Genomic DNA, 20,606 nt, shown 5'->3' with positions numbered 1-20,606 from the left:
CTTCTTCTCCACTTTCTTTCTTTTTTCTTGGTATGATGATGAACATAACAATTATTTTCTGATGATTCTTGATTGAATAATAACCTCCTACTCATTCTGAATGCCCTCTTTTCCCCTCAAATTTTTCTAGGGTTTCGAAACTTCAACTGAGTTATGTTTGATTAGTGTTGTTTTTATAGAAATCAATATTCCTAATTTCACTAGATATGTAAAAAATAAAAATAAATAAAAACAAATTAGTAATTTACTAAAATAATTTTTCTGAAATTCTAAAGTTGGTACTTGGTATGGTAACTATTTTTTAAACATAAATTACACGCCAAATAAATAAATAAATAAAAAACCTTTCGTTTTTATATTTGAATTTCTAAATAGAATTTCATTTTTGAAAGTAATTCAGAATTGGTTTTATGTTTTTAAAAAAATTGTTTCTGATAATTTTTTCAAACAAAATTTGAATTTGTACAAAAGAAAAACAATTCTAAGCCTATATAAAGTAATAATTTTACAATTTTATAATTTTTAATAGTATGTTTGGTTCAAGAAAGAAAAAAAAAAAAAAGAAATAGTAACGATAAACAAATGTAATTAAAATTAATTTTTTTTTATATTTTAAATTTTTTAAAATTTTTATATAAAAAGTTAAAATAAGAGAAATAAGATATTAAATTTAAACTTTTTAAAATTTAATCATGACCTCCCCTTTCCCTAATTTCAATAGGAGTTTTAGATAAAAAGAAAAAAAAGGAAACAGAGAAATCAAATAAGTCATAGAAGCTCCAAATGTATTATTTATTTTTTGTATTACTATTAATAATTATCACCCACCTTTTAATAATTTTACAATTTTACCACATGGGATTTGTGTTTTTATTTTTAATGCTATTATATAATGTCCATTTTTAAATAAATTAAAATTATATTTAAAATTTTAAAATATTATAGTTATTTACAATGTTTAAAAAACTGGATTGATTAAACTGGAAAATATATCAATTCAACTATCGATGAGATCACAAATATATAATTTATATTTTATTAAAATTTAAAATAATTTTTACAAATTAAAAATATATATAATTAAATAATAATAATATTTATTTCTTCATATTTTATATTAAATATGAAAATATAAGTATATATATATATATATATATATATATATATATATATATTATTTGTTGTAATAACATATATAATTCATTTTTTATCAATCTTAACACCAATGGAAGTATAGTAGAGTGGTGTGAACATCTTACCTTGAGCCTATGGTCTGTTGCTGTTTTAAATCTCATTTTCCTTTTTATCAATCTTTATGATCCCACGTCCGAAACAAGAGATGACAAAGGCTTTAAAAGCCTCATTCGCCTCAAAGCAGGCAAATATATAACTGATTAAAGGTAGTGTAGATATTTTTTTCGCTCTTTATAAATGTATATATTATACATATATAGTCCATCAATTAGGGTGTTTAGAGTTGTAGATCAGCTAGTCCCCTATGTCAACTAATGGAACTCTTGAAGGGAGGAAGTCCGATACACAGTTTTGAAGCTTATCAATTACATTTGTCCCTCCCAGAGTCCCAAGGCATCCCTTTGATTGTCTCCACCTCCCCCTATCTGTCATCTCTTTTAAAATGATCTTTCATTATTTGGGTTGCTTTATCTACATGCATGTGTCCCTCCTAGAGCCCCAAATTTCTGAATACCCTTTATTCATTTATAATAATTGAAAAACACCACTTGGGATCGCCCCCCAACAGTTTGAGAATATAGATATATAAACAAAGTATCTTAGTTCAGTTTCAGTGCAGTGATTTGGATGTGATAGAAATAGTCCTCTGATTGGCCTGCACTGTACTTTTTGTTTCTGTTTAAAAGACAGGTTGATCTTGAGGAGGCCAAAGCCCAGGAAACTGCTAAACTGCAAGAAATGTCGCACGCAATGCAATTGCAAATAGAAGAAGCTAATGCCATGGTTATCAGAGAACGAGAGGCAGCTCGATCGAAGCAATTGAAGAAGCACCTCCTGTCACTAAGGAGACCCCAGTTATAGTCCAAGATACAGAGAAGGTGGACTCGTTGACAGCTGAAGTTGAAAGGCTGAAGGTAGAGCTACTAACTTTTGTCTATGATAATTACTGTATCTCATACGTTCTCTGCGCATTCTCTTAGTCCTAATCTAGACCATTTGCATTAAGATGCATCTGGGTGATTAAAATCTCATGCCGCACCCTACAAATAGCAGAAGGTTTATTTGGTTATGGCTCCTTGGTTTGGTAGAGATAATTTAACTCTAATGTTGAATTCACATTCCCATTTAAAATTGAAAACGGATCTTGCAAATGTATGGGGCTATGATTGCATGTGCTATATGTACATTATGTATGAGGAACTGGCTGCACTTAGTGTAGTTATGTCATTGTGCATTAATCTGTATTTGGAATCATCATATGATGTGTAGTTTACATATACTACTATTTGTTGATTTAACTTAAGACTTGAAGCTAGCCATGAATGCTTGGTTGGAAGTATCAGAAAGTGGAAAAGTTGGAAATCAGGGAATTCCTGTTGCAGTTTAATATACCTCCTGTTGATGTTAGCATATGGGTTAATTATTAGAACTGCGGGTTAGAGTGACAATCATTTGCAAATTTACAGGCTTCTTTACTATCACAAACACAAGCAGCAGAAGAGGCCAAGCAAGCTTGTGCTGCTGCTCAGGCCCAAAATGAGGAACTAACCACAAAGCTTGGTGATGCAGAGAAGAAAGTGGATCAACTCGAGGATTCAGTGCAGAGGTTTGTAACAAAATATACAAAATGGAATTATTTGGAAGTTTTCTATGCCTTATTGGTAATACTGCATTAAATGTCTGGAGAACCTGAGACAACTACACTACCTATTTGTGTTGATTCCACATGTGCCCTTTACCATCAACTTTTTACTCATGTGGATTGATGAGTCCACCACCAAAATTTTGCTCACATATAATCTGTAATATTTTCTTGATTTTCAAATTTAAGTTTTATTGTCCAGAATTGTCCTTCTTCAGCATGCTTCTTGATTAATCAGGTGCTGAATTGAGACAACTACACTACCTATTTTCTCATTTGCTGCCTTACATTTTTAGGGGCTTTGTGCATCTCCACAAAGTGCTGGGTTCTCATTTCTTAATGGTCGGGTGCTTGGTGGACTGGATGACTTGAGACAAGTTGAAGCCAAATATCCAGCTTTGCTTTTTAAACAGCAACTCACAGCCTTCCTTGAGAAGATATATGGAATGATAAGAGACAATTTAAAGAAAGAGATTTCCCCATTGCTTGGATTGTGTATTCAGGTAATTCTTCTTAGCAATAGCTAATTCGAAAGAAAATATGAATGGTATATGAATGGTATGACTAGTTCCATTTAATATCAAAAGCAACTCATTTTTTGAAGAACCCTTTTTTATGTAAGTCCTTCCCTAACTACCCAACACATCAGTATTGAACCTATTGATATTCTTATGAGTCAGCCTGCAATTCACTTATTAAGGTCAAGAAATGACAAACTTTTGTTGCTAATTATTTAAAAACAGACACTCAACTTGTTGCTTTACTTTCATGAAAGATTGAAGAACATGTTTGTTTATTTTGTTTGGTTGCAATTCAATTCTTTTAAATACAAACAAATCCATTGACTTTCTTTCCACAATGGGTTTATAAGACTCTTTTTGTACTTTTTCTTCAACAATATGGTTTGATTTTTTACTTATAAGGGAAGAAAAGGGATATGACAGATTAAGTTAGGATATGTAGATGGTAAGTAAATATTTCCTATATTTTTTACATCGTGCTGCTGCCTGTAACTCAACTTGTAAGTCAACCTATTAATTCACATTTTCTATTGTTCACCCAAAACAAAGTATGCCTCCCCTTGAATTTATTTATTCATTTACATGTAAATAAACTTCCTTGAATAAGTACATGTTGTTAGAATTTAGGGATCAATCGATTCCTTTGCACCTAGAAAGAATGTTTCTATTGGGCAAATTGACCACTTGACACACATCATCTCAGTAACTCATTTACTATTTCTATGTAAGGCAGCTCACTCTCTTTTTCAATGAAACTTTTAAGTTGCCCAATATATTCTTGATCTCCATTCAAGTATCTTTTCATTATACAGGCACCTAGAACATCCCATGAAGAGACGTTCTCAAGCTAATGCAGTTGCACAACAAGCGTTGATTGCTCATTGGCAAAGCATTGTGAAAAGCCTGAATTATTACTTGAAGATAATGAAAGCAAACCATGTAAGTTTCAGTCTGAAATATAATGTCAAGAACTGATTGTTTTTCTTCTTACAGCAGTACCTCATTCTGTTGGATATTGTGACTGTACAGGTTCCGCCATTCGTAGTCTGCAAGGTATTCACTCAGATATTTTCATTCATCAATGTTCAATTATTCAACAGGTAAGTGCACTCAAACATAGCTTTTTTCTTATGATCCCAATTGCCTTGATTATGTAATATGCATAAGTGGCATTTTTAAATTCATTTTTGCAGTCTCCTTTTGAGGCGTGAATGTTGCTCATTCAGCAATGGGGAGTTTGTTAAGACAGGATTGGCTGAGTTAGAAAACTGGTGCCATGAAGCAACCGAAGAGGTGAGATTAATTACTCCTCTGTAACCTTTACACGTTGCTGTCTTTATTTATTTCCAGTTGTTTCAGATCCATTTGTCAAAATCCTGTCTAAAACCTCTTCTCTAGTGACAGGTTATTTCAAGCATGAGAGTAATGATGACTGAAGATTCGAACAATGCTGTCAGCAGTTCGTTCTTATTGGATGATGACTCAAGGTAATAAATTCCAATCCACTGCTTGATTTTACCGGCAATCGTGATCTCATTGCTCTGTGGCAATAAACCAACCTTTCGCGTATTTTTTTCTTTATTATTGCAGTATTCCATTCACTGTGGATGATATTTCCAAGACAATGCAACAAATAGAAGTTTCTGATATTGATCCTCCACCACTGATTCGTGAAAACTCAGGCTTCTCATTCTTATTACTAAGGGTTGAATGATTTCCAGTGGTTGCCTTTTCCTTCCAATTCTCCTCTCTTCCCACAGCCCTTCTTCACGATCTACCTGTTGCAAAACCTGTGCATACGTTCCATTTTCCATCTGCTTGATTCATATTTATATATGTTTCATTTTCCCAGGCTAGTATTTGCTTTCTCTGTCTGGGTTGATTCTTTTTCCCCCCTTTCCTGTTGCCATTTTGTTCTTTACAGTGTGGGGTATTTGATTAGTAGAAACTACAGTTCTAGTGCCAAAACACTGAGCAACAAATAGAAACATGCCCTGGCGTCCAGGAAGTTGCTCCAGCAAAGGCTTTTTCATTTGTTTGTGGGGCTTCTCGGTATTGTATTTCTTCTTTTGGGTCGGTTTTTTAGTACCTAGACTGTAATTTATGATGGTAGCCACATTTTTTTTGGCCATTTTTATTGTATATGGAAGACGGTTTTGTGTTAGTGATGTAAGGTTCTATTATTCATTTCAAAATGGGAGGGTCATGACAAGTGTTTTATGCTGTCGATGGCGAAAAAAACATGTACGATATATACAAAGTTGTAAAAATGGTAGAACAGCCTATGGAACCTGTGTGATATATGTGTGAAACTGTTTATATAGTTTTCTATACAATTTATATAGTTTGAAGCAACAAGTTATTATAAAGACAATTGGGCTTTTGCTTAAACTTTTGCAACACGGCTTTGTGTTGAAAACAACTCTCCCTCTCTCTCTCACAGAGCCATGTCCCATTAATCTGATTCTTCTTATAACTCAATTGCAAGGATTAATGGTTTGTTGAACTGTTCTTTTTTGGTTCCTCCTTGCACTGATCACTTGCCCTTTTATTTAGCTGAAAAGTTTGGGTTTGAAGGGGCGTTTCAAAGTCCCATAAAGGTGAGACTGTTATCCATAGAAGGGGTAGGAGAGAGTATGAATTTGTTCATCATCAAGCACCCAACCAAGGGTGGAACAAGCTTTTAGGAAAAATGGATATGTGAAATTACTTGGTTTAACACTGTTCTAAAGCATTTAGAGATAGAGAAATAGGGAATTTTGTGGAGTCTTGGAGGGTGTAGGTTCTGATTAAGAAGAAAGGGTTTAATCAAGGATGAAACGAGCATAATCAATTGAATTGAGACCATGGATGAGAATTTGGGTATGGGAGGTAACAGACATTTGAAAAATAATAGCTTTAGTATGAACTGGGTGGAACGTTTTGTAGCTTTGAAACGGATGTAAAGTAGAATCATAGAAGTAGAATGTGATATAAAGTAGAAGTGGAATGTGATGTAAATGATATGCCTTTTTTTTTTCTTACCAAAATATACAAAAATAACAACTATCATATTTTTATTTTTTTTAAAATACTTATATAAAAATTAGTTTGATAATATTTTTGAAAATAATTCTTAAACAAATAAAATTTAAAAATTATTCTTAAATGCTTTTGACACCAAAATCCTATTTTAGAATTTAAATATAAAAGATAATTTATTATATAGTTATATATATAATAAATTAAAGTATTATAGTCCTCTTTCTTAATTAATCGGTTAACGAATATGATAATTATATCTTTTCCCATCTGAATATGATAATCTTATCTCTAATGTGGTCTTTGTGTGATAGTCTATATCACACACACATATATATATTTTACTATAGTATTTGATTTATTATTTTAATGTTTTCATAATTGGACTAATCATTGAACTGGAAAAGTTATCATTTTATGGTTTATTGGTTAAATCGATGGTTGAATCGATAATGTCATAAATATATAATTTATATATTATTACAATTTAAAACATTTATAAAAATTTTTTTAAGTTTGTAAAGAAATTAAAAATTAATAATATTTATTTTTTTGTATTTTTAATATTATCATATTAAAATATAGATACATTAATATTTTAACATTTTATTAAATAAAAAATATATAATATTTAAATGTGAAATTATTTGTTGAAAGTTATTTAATTCATATATATATATATATATATATAAAGTTATATAACTTATTATTTTATAAATTTAAAAAAAAATTATATTATGTAACTTTAAATTATTTTCATTTTTATTATTATGAAAATTTTGGGAGTAATCTATTTTTTTAGCTAACATGAAAATGTTTACATAAAGAAATAAATAGCATAGTAGTGTTATTTTCTTCTCCGATGCGGGTGATTGGTGGCCCATGCAACCATTTTGGCCAAACAAATTCAAGCCCGAGAATATTGAAATAGTATAAAATATTAGTAATTAATTAATGATGAATATTTTTTTTTATATAATATTTAGTTTTCATTATTTTTATTTTTTAAAATTAAATTTATATTTTTTTAGTGGGAACAAATTTTCCATTTTGGTTTTTATTTTACTGCTCACTCCACTAGGGCTCTCTTGGGTTGGAACGACGAAACGTTTGATACTGATAATAGAAAAGGGATTACAAACAGAGAGGGAACAGAAAGGCAAAACATAAACGACCTAGTTAACTGAAAACAATCAGAAACTGCCTAAACTAAAAACCAAGCATTCTGTCATCCATTGTTGGTTCGAACTTGGCTTCTCGCATGTTGATTTCAATAAGAACCTGTGTGAAACTGTTTATATAGTTTTCTATACAATTTATGTAGTTTGAAGCAACAAGATTATAAAGACAATTGGGCTTTTGCTTAAACTTTTGCAACACGGCTTTGTGTTGAAAATAGCTCTCTCTCTCTCACAGAGCCATGTCCCATTAATTTGATTCTTCTTATAACTCAATTGCAAGGATTAATGGTTTGTTGAACTGTTCTTTTTTGGTTCCTCCTTGCACTGATCACTTGCCCTTTTATTTAGCTGAAAAGTTTGGGTTTGAAGGGGCGTTTCAAAGTCCCATAAAGGTAAGACTGTTATCCATAGAAGGGGTAGGAGAGAGTATGAATTTGTTCATCATCAAGCACCCAACCAAGGGTGGAACAAGCTTTTAGGAAAAATGGATATGTGAAATTACTTGGTTTAACACTGTTCTAAAGCATTTAGAGATAGAGAAATAGGGAATTTTGTGGAGTCTTGGAGGCTGTAGGTTCTGATTAAGAAGAAAGGGTTTAATCAAGGATGAAACAAGCATAATCAATTGAATTGAGACCAATCAGTTAGGAAATAAGGTGGGTTTGAAGTGAAAGGCCATGGATGAGAATTTGGGTATGGGAGGTAACAGACATTTGGAAAATAATAGCTTTTAGTATGAACTGGGTGGAACGCTTTGTAGCTTTGAAACAGATGTAAAGTAGAATCATAGAAGTAGAATGTGATGTAAAGGATATGCCTTTTTTTTTTCTTACCAAAATATACAAAAATAACAACTATCATATTTTTATTTTAAAAAAAATACTTATATAAAAATTAGTTTGATAATATTTTTGAAAATAATTCTTAAACAAATAAAATTTAAAAATTATTCTTAAATGCTTTTGACACCAAAATCCTATTTTAGAATTTAAATATAAAAGTTAGTTTATTATATAGTTATATATAATAAATTAAAGTATTATAGTCCTCTTTCTTGATTAATCGATTAAGGAATATGATAATTATATATTTTCTCATCTGAATATGATAATCTTATCTCTAATGTGGTCTTTGTGTGATAGTTTATATCACACACACATATATATATATATATATATATTTTACTATAGTATTTGATTTATTATTTTAATGTTTTTATAATTGGACTAATCATTGAACTGGAAAAGTTATCATTTTATGGTTTATTGGTTAGATCCATGGTTGAATGATAATGTCATAAATATATAATTTATATATTATTACAATTTAAAATATATATAAAAATTTTTTTAAGTATGTAAAGAAATTAAAAATTAATAATATTTATTTTTTTGTATTTTTAATATTATCATATTAAAATATAGATACATCAATATTTTAACATTTTATTAAATAAAAAATATATAATATTTAAATGTGAAATTATTTGTTGAAAGTTATTTAATTCATATATATATAAAATTATATAACTTATTATTTTATAAATTTAAAAAAAAATTATATTATGTAACTTTAAATTAATTTCATTTTTATTATTATGAAAATTTTAGGAGGAATCTATTTTTTTAGCTAACAGGAAAATGTTTACATAAAGAAATAAATAGCATAGTAGTGGTATTTTCTTCTCCGATGCGGGTGATTGGTGGCCCATGCAACCATTTTGGCCAAACAAATTCAAGCCCGAGAATATTGAAATAGTATAAAATATTAGTAATTAATTAATGATGAATATTTTTTTTATATAATATTTAGTTTTCATTATTTTTATTTTTAAAAATTAAATTTATATTTTTTTTAGTGGGAACAAATTTTCCATTTTGGTTTTTATTTTACTGCTCACTCCACTAGGGCTCTATTGGGTTGGAACGACGAAACGTTTGATAATGATAAAAGAAAAGGGATTACAAACAGAGAGGGAACAGAAAGGAAAAACATAAACGACCTAGTTAACTGAAAACAATCAGAAACTGCCTAAACTAAAAACCAAGCATTCTGTCATCCATTGTTGGTTCGAACTTGGCTTCTCGCATGTTGATTTCAATATACTCCCCATCAACGACAACATTACTTCTGTTATTGTTTGTTTCTTAGTTTTGCAGTGTGATAGGTGCGAGTGGCAAGGGACAATCTCACTAGGCCCCGGACATGGACGCCCACTAAGGGGATGATTTTACAGACGTGCCATTAATGGTGTTCGATTGTAATGGAATCCTCCCGATGGACTACTCTTTTAACGGTGGATGCTCTTGCCATAATGTTATGTATACCATTATGACGGACCATCCACCGTTAAAAGAGTAGTCCACCGAAGGATTCCATCACAATCGAACACCATGCACGTCTATAAAATCATCTCCCCTCAGTGGGCGTCCATGTCTGGGACCAGTGAGATAATCCCTTGCTCGCACCTATCACACTGCAAAATCAAGAAACAAACAATAACAAAAGCAATGAGAGAAAGAGCAGAAATAATAAAGAATGAAGCTAATACTATCCACCGTAGGAGATATGTTCACATGACTCTTTCTCCTACTTCCCAGGGGCTTTTTCTTGAACTCTGATGTTAACACATACTTCTTTCTGAGAAACCCATCCACAGAGAAACTAAAATGTTAAACTACAAAAGAACATCAATGTTAAATCAAACAACAAATGATGAACAATATTGAATGTTTATCTTACAGAAATAGTTCATTTCCTCATCATCGGTACCACCTTCGGGCTTGAAAAGGCCAACGTTATGCAAATGAATTGCAGTTGGGTGGAATATTGAGGTCACTCTCCCTCCTCTATTTATAGGAGGAAAGGAGGGCAAAATGAGAGATTTTGACTACTGCATGCAGCTTGAAGTCCTCATCAACTCTGCTGTTCAAAGCCAAAAATCCAATGCAGCTTGATTCCCTGGAAGTGTTCTGTTGCTGACTGGCAACAGAGAAACAAGGTAGAAGTAAATATAGATAACAACTTTTACCCACCAAGAAGTAAAGACGGAAAATTACTTTTACCCACCTAGCTGCCAGGATTGAAATGTCGAAAAAACAGATTATCGGTCGATGGAAATTTCGGAAAATTTTCGAAAATATCGCCAATATTTCGGTATTTATAGGTATTTTTACCCATTTTTTGGGATATTTCCCTATATTTCCTACCCCTGCAAGTGTTCTGTTGCTGACCGGCAACAGAGAAACAGGGTAGAAGTAAATATAGACAAATACACAATATTCGTCACAGGTTATCGGTCTATGGAAATTTCGGAAAATTTTCGAAAATATCGCCAATATTTCGGTATTTATAGGTATTTTAACCGATTTTTCAGGATATTTCCCGATATTTCCTACCAGTCCAGCCCACGCACAGATACAAAATCTGTCCATTTTTTTTATAAAAAAAGCATAAGATGCTATAGGTAATCTGATCATGATTTGCAGGCAAAGGTTGTGTTTTTCAGCCTGGCTCAAAAATCGTGATTTAGGGTTCGTGAAATTTAAATCCAATGGCACAAAAGCAAAGAGACCCTTAGAACAGATCCTATTAACCACAGGGAGCAAAAAAAAAAGCAATTTTTTTTTTGTTTTCCTTGGGGGTTTTGCATGGATTTTCTCGGAAATCAAACGAGGATGAATTTTCCCGGAAATCGAATGGGGGATGGATTTTCTTGGGAATCAAACGGGGGTTGCAAATAAATAAATAACATGATTAGATTAGTACCTGCGAGGATTGAGAGTGGCAGAGGAAAATAGGACCTTGTTAGGGATTCTCTCGTCCGGAGGGCAAGAAAATGACTACTTGATGCCTCCAGTGATCCAACTTTTACCCACCCATGAGAACAACTTTTACCCACCCACCGGAACTAATTAATGAAAGAAATCAATTGTTACCCACCCCCACCAGAAGTGAGTAATGTGAGAAAAAAAGTTGTTACCACCTAACAGAACTAATGAATTTGCAACAGTACTAATAGTTTAAAATGTTATCATTCTTTTTTTTTTTTAAAAATAATAATAATTTTAATAATCAAATGTGTTTTAAGAGTTCCCTTGTTTTTTAAACATATTTCAGAATTGTTTTAATTTTTTTAAATTGTTTTTGAGAACATTGTCAAACCAAATTTGAATTTGTACAAAAGAAAAATAAATTCTAAATCTATATAAAGTAATAATTTTTAATAGTATGAACAAGAAACAAATGTAATTAATTTTTTATATATTTTTAAATTATTTAATTGTTATATAAAAAGTTAAAACAAGATAAATAAGATCATGACCCCTACTTTCCCTAATTTCACTAGGAGTTTGAGATAAAAAGAAAAAAAAAAAACTTCCAATAATTTTACAATTTTTTATTGTTAATGCTAGCATTTATAATATTTATTATTATATTAATATCTATCTACCTACCTATTTTCCACCACCTTACCCTTGAGCCATAGCTTGAAAATATGGGTGCCTGGTTTTCTGTTTATATTGTTAATGTTAATATTTGCTTACAAGGTTATTTTACAGTTTTGTTATGTAATGTCCATTACAAAATAAATTGAAAATTGAAAATTTGGAAGTACATCTGTTGGTCATATGGTTATAGATATGCTTGCCATGACCAACTTCTATGTTAGACATCTCCAAAAGTAGGAATGTTTTCATTAGAAGTGTTTTTTAATTCAAATATTTTTTTCTAAAAATTTTATTAGAAAAATCAGTTATCAAATGCATAGAGCAACTTTTTTCTCATAAGGGTGGCCAAAATATCTTGACCCCTAAATGATTTATAAGGAGCCAAAAACCAAATGAAGAATAAGAAATTAGTGCTGAAGCATGATCAGAGGCATTGAGGCATTCTGCACAACCATGTACGGGGATAGGTGAAATTTTATCAAAGAGGACATGCCAAACACTGCAATTAAAATAATATTATTCCTTATTAATAGTTTAAAATATTATCATTCTTTTAAATAATAATAATAATTTTAATGTAAGTTAACAAAAGTGCTTTAAGACTTTCCTTTTTGGGGCATTCACAATCAATGATTTTTGTTCCATTCTAGGTTTTTCTTTCCTCTTTAAAAACATCAAATCAAAATTTGTAATTTACTAAAATAACTTTATTGAGTAGTAAATGGTATGTATGCCCCAAGAATGTAGTTTTTATATTTCATTACTAAATAGAATTTTATTCTTAAAAATTATTTTTTAGAAAACTTAGAATACATTCAAACAAATTTTGATTTTATATAAAATAAAAAATTATTTATCTATATAAAACGATAATTTTACAATTTTTTAATGTTTAATAGTATGTTTTGTTTAAGAAAAATACCAAGGAAAAATATTTTAAAAACTATTTTTTTCTATTTAATTTTATTATAAAATTGTAAAAAAAAATCAAATATAATTAAAATTAATTAAAAATTCAAGCAATTTAAAATTATTTAATCTTTTTTTTTTTATAAAAGATTGAGTTTCAAGTAACAAATACAAATCATTTATTAAATTTAAACCTTTTAATTATTATTTTTTAGTTTTTATCCTTTTTTTTTTCTTTTATATATATTTTTTCAAATTTCTATGAGCCAAATTTCTATTAACTTTGGTAACAAAATGTCTTTTATTCATTTTTTTTAGAAAAGGAAAGAGTTTCATAATTTTTTTTTTTTAAATATTCAAATTTGATTCTTATTTTAAAAAACAAATTTTCACCATTTTGCTTAAAAACACTTATTCTCCATTAAGTAATAAAATAAGCCTAAAATAATAATAATAATAATAATGTATTTATAGAATAATTAGTCAAATTAAATAAATGTATAGAAACAAAAACCACACGTTAATAATGAATTTACATGTATAACAATGCCATAAGGCCCAAATGAAAATAAAATCGCTGCAACCCACAAACAAACCTTCAATCAAAGGCCCAAAACAAATATCAACAAACCCAAATATAAATAATGGAAGCCCAATATCAATAATGAATGAGCCCAATGCGCCCGAGTATCATGGGAACAGGTGCGATGTAGGCATGGTGGAAAGGGTGGCAGTGTCGGCATGAGAGAAAGGAAGGGCGGCGATGGGTGAAGGTGCACTGGAGGGAAAGGGAGGTCACGGCGGGGCTATCTCCGGCGATGAAGGTGTGGGTGGCGATGAGAGAACGTGGAGGAGAGAATGACTGGTTATGTGGCCATGAATGGAGTAGTTAGTGCTTTGGTGATTGAATATTTTATGGTGAGAGAAAGGCGTTCGGGTAATAGAATTTTAATGGCTGAATTCCCATGGAGAAATGGTGGATTTCGGTGGTCATGTGGGAAACTTATAGCTGAAAATCAGTGAAGAAAAAGCGATAAAGTTGGCTGCTTAATGAAGATGAGCTGAACATGGCTTGAAAGAACACCAACACATTGTCGAATTTTGGAAGATCCTTAGGTAAGTTATTGAATTTTCTATCTTTGATTTTTATCTTTTATATTATCTTGCTTTCCTTCTAATTTTTCCTCAATTGCATGATTTATTTTGATATATTGAATCTGGTTTGGGCGTGGACGAACCGTGCCACACACGAGTGTTGTTAGAATTGACATTCAGGGAATTGTTTGATAGAATATTGGTTGTTTGATGAGTTAAGATTGTGATTAGGATAATTTTTTTCTTCACATTCTTTTACCTAAATAAGCCATTGGATGATTGTATTATAATTGGCTTTAAATGAATATATTAATTTGAATTCATGTCTCCTTTATTTTATGTTTTCGGTTAATATATGCTTTTGACTTACTTATCACAATTCACACACATTTGACAACAATGGATGATCACATGTTTAGGTTTGATTAGGCACACACTTGGGATACTTTTGTATCATAATTTAAAACCTAAATCACGACACTGTTAGTCTTAAATGCAGCTATGTCTTATGTTCATATTTAGGCCACTTGACTTTCATCTTGGTACACTAAAGAATTCACGTACATACACTTATACTCTTCTTTGATGGTTTGTGTTTGAAATTTTATGTATTTTAAGATTTTTTTTTAAAAAAATTGTTTTCAACCTTTTTCATAGTCTAATCAATCTTCTAACTTTATTTTAAAATTAATCTTAAGTCATTAGGTATGCAAATTAATTTTCAAGTTAGGCTACATTATTTTCGGTATGCATATTTGAAAAGGTTTTTAAAATGAATTTTGATTTTGAATATACACAAATTAATTCCATAACTCCGATTAATGGAATCACTCTTAGCCTTGGTGAGCTAATGATCATTTGAGGTAAGGAATTATGGATGAATTCATTTGATATTAGAAAGGGATTTAGTAAATCCTTACATACAAAGTTTTTCCCAAAATTAGTTTTCTATTGACATTCTTAAATGTCCTTTGCACCTTTGAATTTGTAAATTAGAATCCAATCACTCATAGCTCCCCAAAATCATTCCAATGCTTTGATATTGCTCTAAACTTCTTAAATATGTCAGTAGGATCTCGTTTGATTCATAAATAATTTTTCAAATAAGGAACAAAAGTTATGTTTTTAACATGCTTAGGTCTTACATTGTTTCGGACTTGGTTCATAAAATTGAATTATTAAATAATATCTTTAATTACTTTGGACATGTTTTCTATAAACTAAACTTCTTAAATTTGATTTTAGACATTTATGATTTTTCTTTTCGAGACTCACTGTGCAGCCTTTGTTATGGTACTATAAGATATTTGTTTGATTTTAAATATGTTATTTGTTGAATCATCCTCAATAACTATTTTTTCTGTAAACTAAAAATGTTAAAGAAGTTACATGAATTTTGGCAGAATTTTATCTCACTTCAATCTTATTTTATTAAGACTATTAATTTAATAACAAAATGTATAAAAAAAATTACATTGTTAGTGTCATCAGAACATTTGCAAAATGTTATCAAACTTTTTTTTTTCAATCATATTTTACACTATCAGTGTCATAAACATCCACACATAAACATCCATAGCATCCATACATAAACATCCACACATAAACATCCATAGCATCCATACATAAACATCCAAATATCCATAATAACATCCACACATAAACATCTTAACAAGACATCCAAAATATCCCGAGCATCCAAAATGTCTAAAAGAAGATCCAAATAACAACCATAAAGGACAGATTCAAAATGAACAATCTTAGCCTCTAGGCATAAATTTAGCTTTCAGATTTGTGATTGTGACCTCCTCTCCATCAATCATGTTCTTGTACTCTCAACCAACAAGATCAACATGGATCTCTTGGCCAGATGTCTAAAAAAAGAAAAAAGAAAAACCATTAGTGACTTGAGCTCAAATTAATAACAAAAAAAATGATAAAATTATGGTGACAATTGTATACCATCACCGCTAGCCATCCACCGTTGAATGAAAAGGTCACAGGAATAAGCCCATCGCAATTAAACAACATCAGTCCCACCTCTCTACAATGATGCTCTCTGGGTGGATTTCCATGGTCTAGGATCAGTGATATGACACCTCGTTTGTCACATCCATCACACTGCAAAAACAAGAACATAAATCATAGGCAGACAAATGAGAAAAAAAAACGGTGGCAATAGCAAAGAAACAACATAAGCTTAGGTAATACAACTCAGTCTAAGAGATGCATTGTTATAATTCCTTCTCTTGCTCCCTGCACTGGGTTTTTCTTTGACTCCCAAATAAACACCTACTTTCTTTAGGGAAACCATACCACACCGTTCACACTCCACCTTCAATGTAATAAACAAATAGTTAAAATACAGAACAACATAGTGTTAACTCAAAACAATACTCAAAATTTTTACTTAGAAGAAGTAATTGATGGTTGTATCATCACTAGCAGTCCGACGTTGAAGAATAACAATATTCTTCATCTCGGCTGATACAACCAACATAACCTTTGATATATTTTTTTCTTTGTTTTACCTTTTATGAATAATAGTGGAATTGATAAAATGAGGTTGTTCTTCATCTCTATATATAGGAGAATGGCAAAATGAAGCCATGCCTCCCATTCAACTTGAACGATAATCAGAGTCTGCATCTATAGTAGTAAGCAAATGAAGGAAACAAACTCTTACCTACCCTAATAATGAGAGAAAACAATGGTTATCCACCATAGCATAAAACATTAGTTTTGTCCAGCGAGATCGTAGGGATGAAAGGGATGGAAGGAAGAAAATAGGGGTTGGCTACAAAGTCAGGCCTCTTTGCCCACGCAACAGAGACATCATTTTCAATCAAAGTGAAAAACAAGGCCTCTCTAAGGACATATCTACATGTATGCAGTACCTATTTTCCACCACCTTAGCCAATTAGCCTTGAGCATCTTTGTTATCTTCTATTATACCTTAATTATCTCTGAGATTCCAATAATTTAACAATTTTATTCATTTTTAAACCAAAAAAATGGGTGTTTGAGTTTTCTATCTTGATTGCTAATGTTAATATTGACAATATTTACTATTATATTATTCCCTTAGAATGTTATTTTAATGTCCATTGTAAAATAAATTGAAATTTTAAAATCTACATGTTGGTCACATGGTTATAGATATGTTTGCAATGACCAACTTTTATTAATTTAATAGCAAAAGGTATAAAAAAAATTACATTATTAGTGTCATAAAAAAATTTGCAAAATGTTATCAAACTTTTTTTTCCAATCATATTTCCACTGTCTGTGTCATAAACATTCATAAACATCCAAATATCCATAATAACATCCACGCATAAACATCCTAACAAGACATCCAAAATATCCCAAGAATCCAAAATGTCTAGAAGATAATCCAAATAACATCCATAAAGGATAGATCTAAGAGGAACAATCTCAGCCCCTAGGCACAAATTTGGATTCCAAGTTCGTGATTGTGACCTATTCTCCATCAATCACGTTTCTGTACTCTCGACCAACAAGATCAACATGAATCTCTTAGCTAGATGTTTGGAAAAAAAAAATAGAAAAACCATTAGTAACTTGAACCCAAATTAATAACAAGAAAAATGATAAAATTATGGTGACAATGGTATACCATCACCGCTAGCCATCCACCGTTGAACGAATAGGTCACAGGGATAAGTCCATCACAATTAAACAACATCAGTCCCACCTCTCTACAATGATGCTCGCTTAGTGGATTTCCATGGTCTGGTATCAGTGAGATGACACCTTGTCTGTTACATCCATCACACGACAAAAACATAATAAAAATCATGGGCAAACGAATGAGAAAAAAAAAACAGTGGCAATAGCAAAGAAAACAATAGAAGCTTAAGTTATATAACCCACTCTAAGATATGCGTTGTTATAATTCATTCTCTTGTTCAATGCAGTGGGTTTTTCATTGACTCCCAAATAAACACAAACTTTCTCCAAGGACACTCAACCACACTGCTCACACTTCACTTCCAATGTAACAAACAAATAGTTAAAATACATAACAACATTAGTGTTAAATCAAAACAATACTCAAAAGTTTTACTTGGAAGAAGTAGTTGATAGTTGTATCATCACTACCAGCCCGAGGTTGAAGAAATGCAATATTCCTCATCTTGACTGATACAACCAACATAACATTTGGCATTTTTCTTTTCTTTGTTTTACCTTTTGTGAATAATAGTGGAATTGATACAATGAGGCTATTCATCATTCCTATTTATAGGAGAAGGGCAAAATGAAGCCATGCCTCTCATTCAACTTGAACGATAACCAAAGTATATATCTGTATAAGTAAGTAATTGAAGGAAATTAACTCTTACCCACCTTAATATTGAGAGAAAACAATGGTTATCCACCATAGCAAAAAGCATTGGTTTCGTCCAACAACATCGTAGGGATGAAAGGGAAGGAAGCAAGGAAACAGGGGTTCGTTGTAGATCCAGGCCTCTCTGCTCATGCAACAAAGACATCATTTTCAATCAAAGTCAAAAGCTAGGCCTCTCCGAGGACATATATACATGTATGCAGTACCTATCTTCCACCACCTTAGCCAGTTAACCTTTAGCATTTTTGTTATCTTCTATTATACCTTAATTATGTCTGAGCTTCCAATAATTTAACAATTTTATTCATTTTTAAACTGAAAAAATGGGTGTTTAAGTTTTATGTCTTGATTGCTAATGCTCATATTGAAGGTATTTACTATTTTATTATTTTCTTGAAATGTTATTTTAATGGCCATTGTAAAATAAATTGAAATTTTAAAATCTACATGTTGGTCACATTGTTATAGATATGTTTGCAATGACCAACTTTTATTAATTTAATAGTAAAAAGTTATAAAAATAAATTACATTGTTAGTGTCATAAGAAAATATGCAAAATGTTATCAAACTTTTTTTTTCCAATCATATTTTACACTGTTAGTGTCATAAAACAGCCACACATAAACATCCAAACATTTTGCACATTTTCTAATGACACTAATAATGTAATTTTTAGTGTAAGTGTAATTTTGCATATTTTGCACATTTGCACATTTTGCACTTCCAAACATAGCATCCGCATATAAACATCCAAATATTCATAATAACATCAACACATAAACATCCTAAAAAAACATCCAAAATATCCAAAACATCCAAAATGTCTAAAAGAAGATCTAAATAACAACCATAAAGGATAGATCCAAAAGGAACAATCTCAGCCCCTAAGCACAAATTTAGCTTCGAAGTTCGTGATTGTGACTTCCTCCCCATCAATCACGTTCCTGTACTCTCGACCAACAAAATCAACATGTATCTCTTGGCCAGATGTCTGAAAAAAAATAATAAAAAAACCACTAGTGACATGAGCTCAAATTCATAACAAGAAAAATGATAAAATTATGGTGACAATTGTATATCATTATCGCAAGCCATCCACCATTGAACGAATAGGTCACCGGGATAAGCCCATTGCAATTTAACATCAGTCCATTATCTCTACAGTGATGCTCGCTCAGTAAAATCATGGGAAGATGAATGAGAAAAAAAAGAAAACAGTGACAATAACAAAGAAAACAATAAAAGCTTAAGTAATATAACCCACTCTAAGAGATGCATTGTTATAATTCCTTCTTCTGCTCCCTAAAGTAGGCTTTTCTTTGACTCCCAAAGAAACACAAACTTCCTCCACGGAAACCCAACCACACTATTCTCACTCCCCATTCAATGTAAAAAACAAATAGTTAAAACACATAACAACATCAATATTAAATCAAAACAATACTCAAAATTTTTAACACCTGAGGTTGAAGAAGGGCAATATTCCTCATCTCGGTTGATACAACCAACATAACCTTTGACATATTTATTTTCTTTGTTTTACCTTTTATGAATAACAGTGGAATTGATACAATGAGGTTATTCCTCATCTCTATTTATAGGAGAATAGCAAAATGAAGCTATGTCTCCCACTCAGCTTTAATGATAACCAAAGATTGCATTTGTAGAAGTAAGTAATGGAAGGGAATGAACTCTTAACCACCCTAATAATGAGAGAAAAAAAAAAGGTTATTTGCCATATTAGAAAACATTGGTTTTGTCCAATGAGATCGCAGGGATGAAAGAGAATGAAGAAATGAAACAAGGGTTGGCGGCAGAGCCAAGCCTCTCCGCTTACGCAACAAAGACACAATTTTCAATCAAAGTCAAAAGTTAGGTGTTTTCGAGGACATATCTACATGTATGTTGTACCTATTTTCCAACACCATAGCCAGTTAGCTTTTAGCATCTTTGTTATCTTCTATTATTCCTTAATTATGTCTGAGCTTCCAATAATTTAACAATTTTATTCATTTTTAAACCGAAAAAATGGGTGTTTGAGTTTTCTATCTTCATTGCTAATGCTCATATTGAAGGTATTTACTATTTTATTATTTCCTTATAATATTATTTTAATGGCCATTGTAAAATAAATTTAAAATTTAAAATCTACATGTTGGTCACATTGTTATATTTATGCTTGCAATGGCCAGTTTTCATTAATTTAATAGTAAAAGTTA

General features: G+C 30.9%; 1 protein-coding gene, 2 long non-coding RNA genes and 1 other non-coding gene across 4 annotated transcripts; 3 read left to right on the top strand and 1 right to left on the bottom strand.

Annotated features, from left to right (window-relative positions):
* Window positions 1-27: 27 nt before the first annotated feature.
* LOC132254222 (small nucleolar RNA Z105) lies at window positions 28-100 on the top strand. Its single transcript, XR_009466498.1, has one exon. It is a non-coding gene; the product is annotated as a small nucleolar RNA Z105 (small nucleolar RNA).
* Window positions 101-1,893: 1,793 nt separating this feature from the next.
* Window positions 1,894-4,332, top strand: LOC100242714 (myosin-17). The gene is given in 6 exon segments (XM_059738832.1): window positions 1,894-2,004; window positions 2,007-2,108; window positions 2,661-2,800; window positions 3,026-3,074; window positions 3,133-3,339; window positions 4,192-4,332. Coding segments are annotated over 6 exon segments (711 nt in total). The 5' UTR covers window positions 1,894-1,932.
* A 428-nt stretch (window positions 4,333-4,760) lies between these two features.
* LOC104877315 (uncharacterized) lies at window positions 4,761-5,639 on the top strand. Its single transcript, XR_786336.3, has 2 exons — window positions 4,761-4,844; window positions 4,948-5,639. It is a non-coding gene; the product is annotated as an uncharacterized LOC104877315 (long non-coding RNA).
* Window positions 5,640-9,474: 3,835 nt separating this feature from the next.
* On the bottom strand, window positions 9,475-11,466 carry LOC104879980 (uncharacterized). The gene is made up of 2 exons (XR_002030576.2): window positions 11,328-11,466; window positions 9,475-10,541 (listed from the first exon to the last, which is right to left on the bottom strand). It is a non-coding gene; the product is annotated as an uncharacterized LOC104879980 (long non-coding RNA).
* Between the last annotated feature and the right edge of the window lie 9,140 nt (window positions 11,467-20,606).

The sequence above is a fragment of the Vitis vinifera genome, chromosome 8 (genome assembly GCF_030704535.1).
Source record: "Vitis vinifera cultivar Pinot Noir 40024 chromosome 8, ASM3070453v1".
NCBI classification, from domain to species: Eukaryota; Viridiplantae; Streptophyta; class Magnoliopsida; order Vitales; family Vitaceae; genus Vitis; species Vitis vinifera.
Note: the sequence above shows the minus strand (reverse complement) of the source record. Positions and strands in the feature narration are given on the sequence as shown.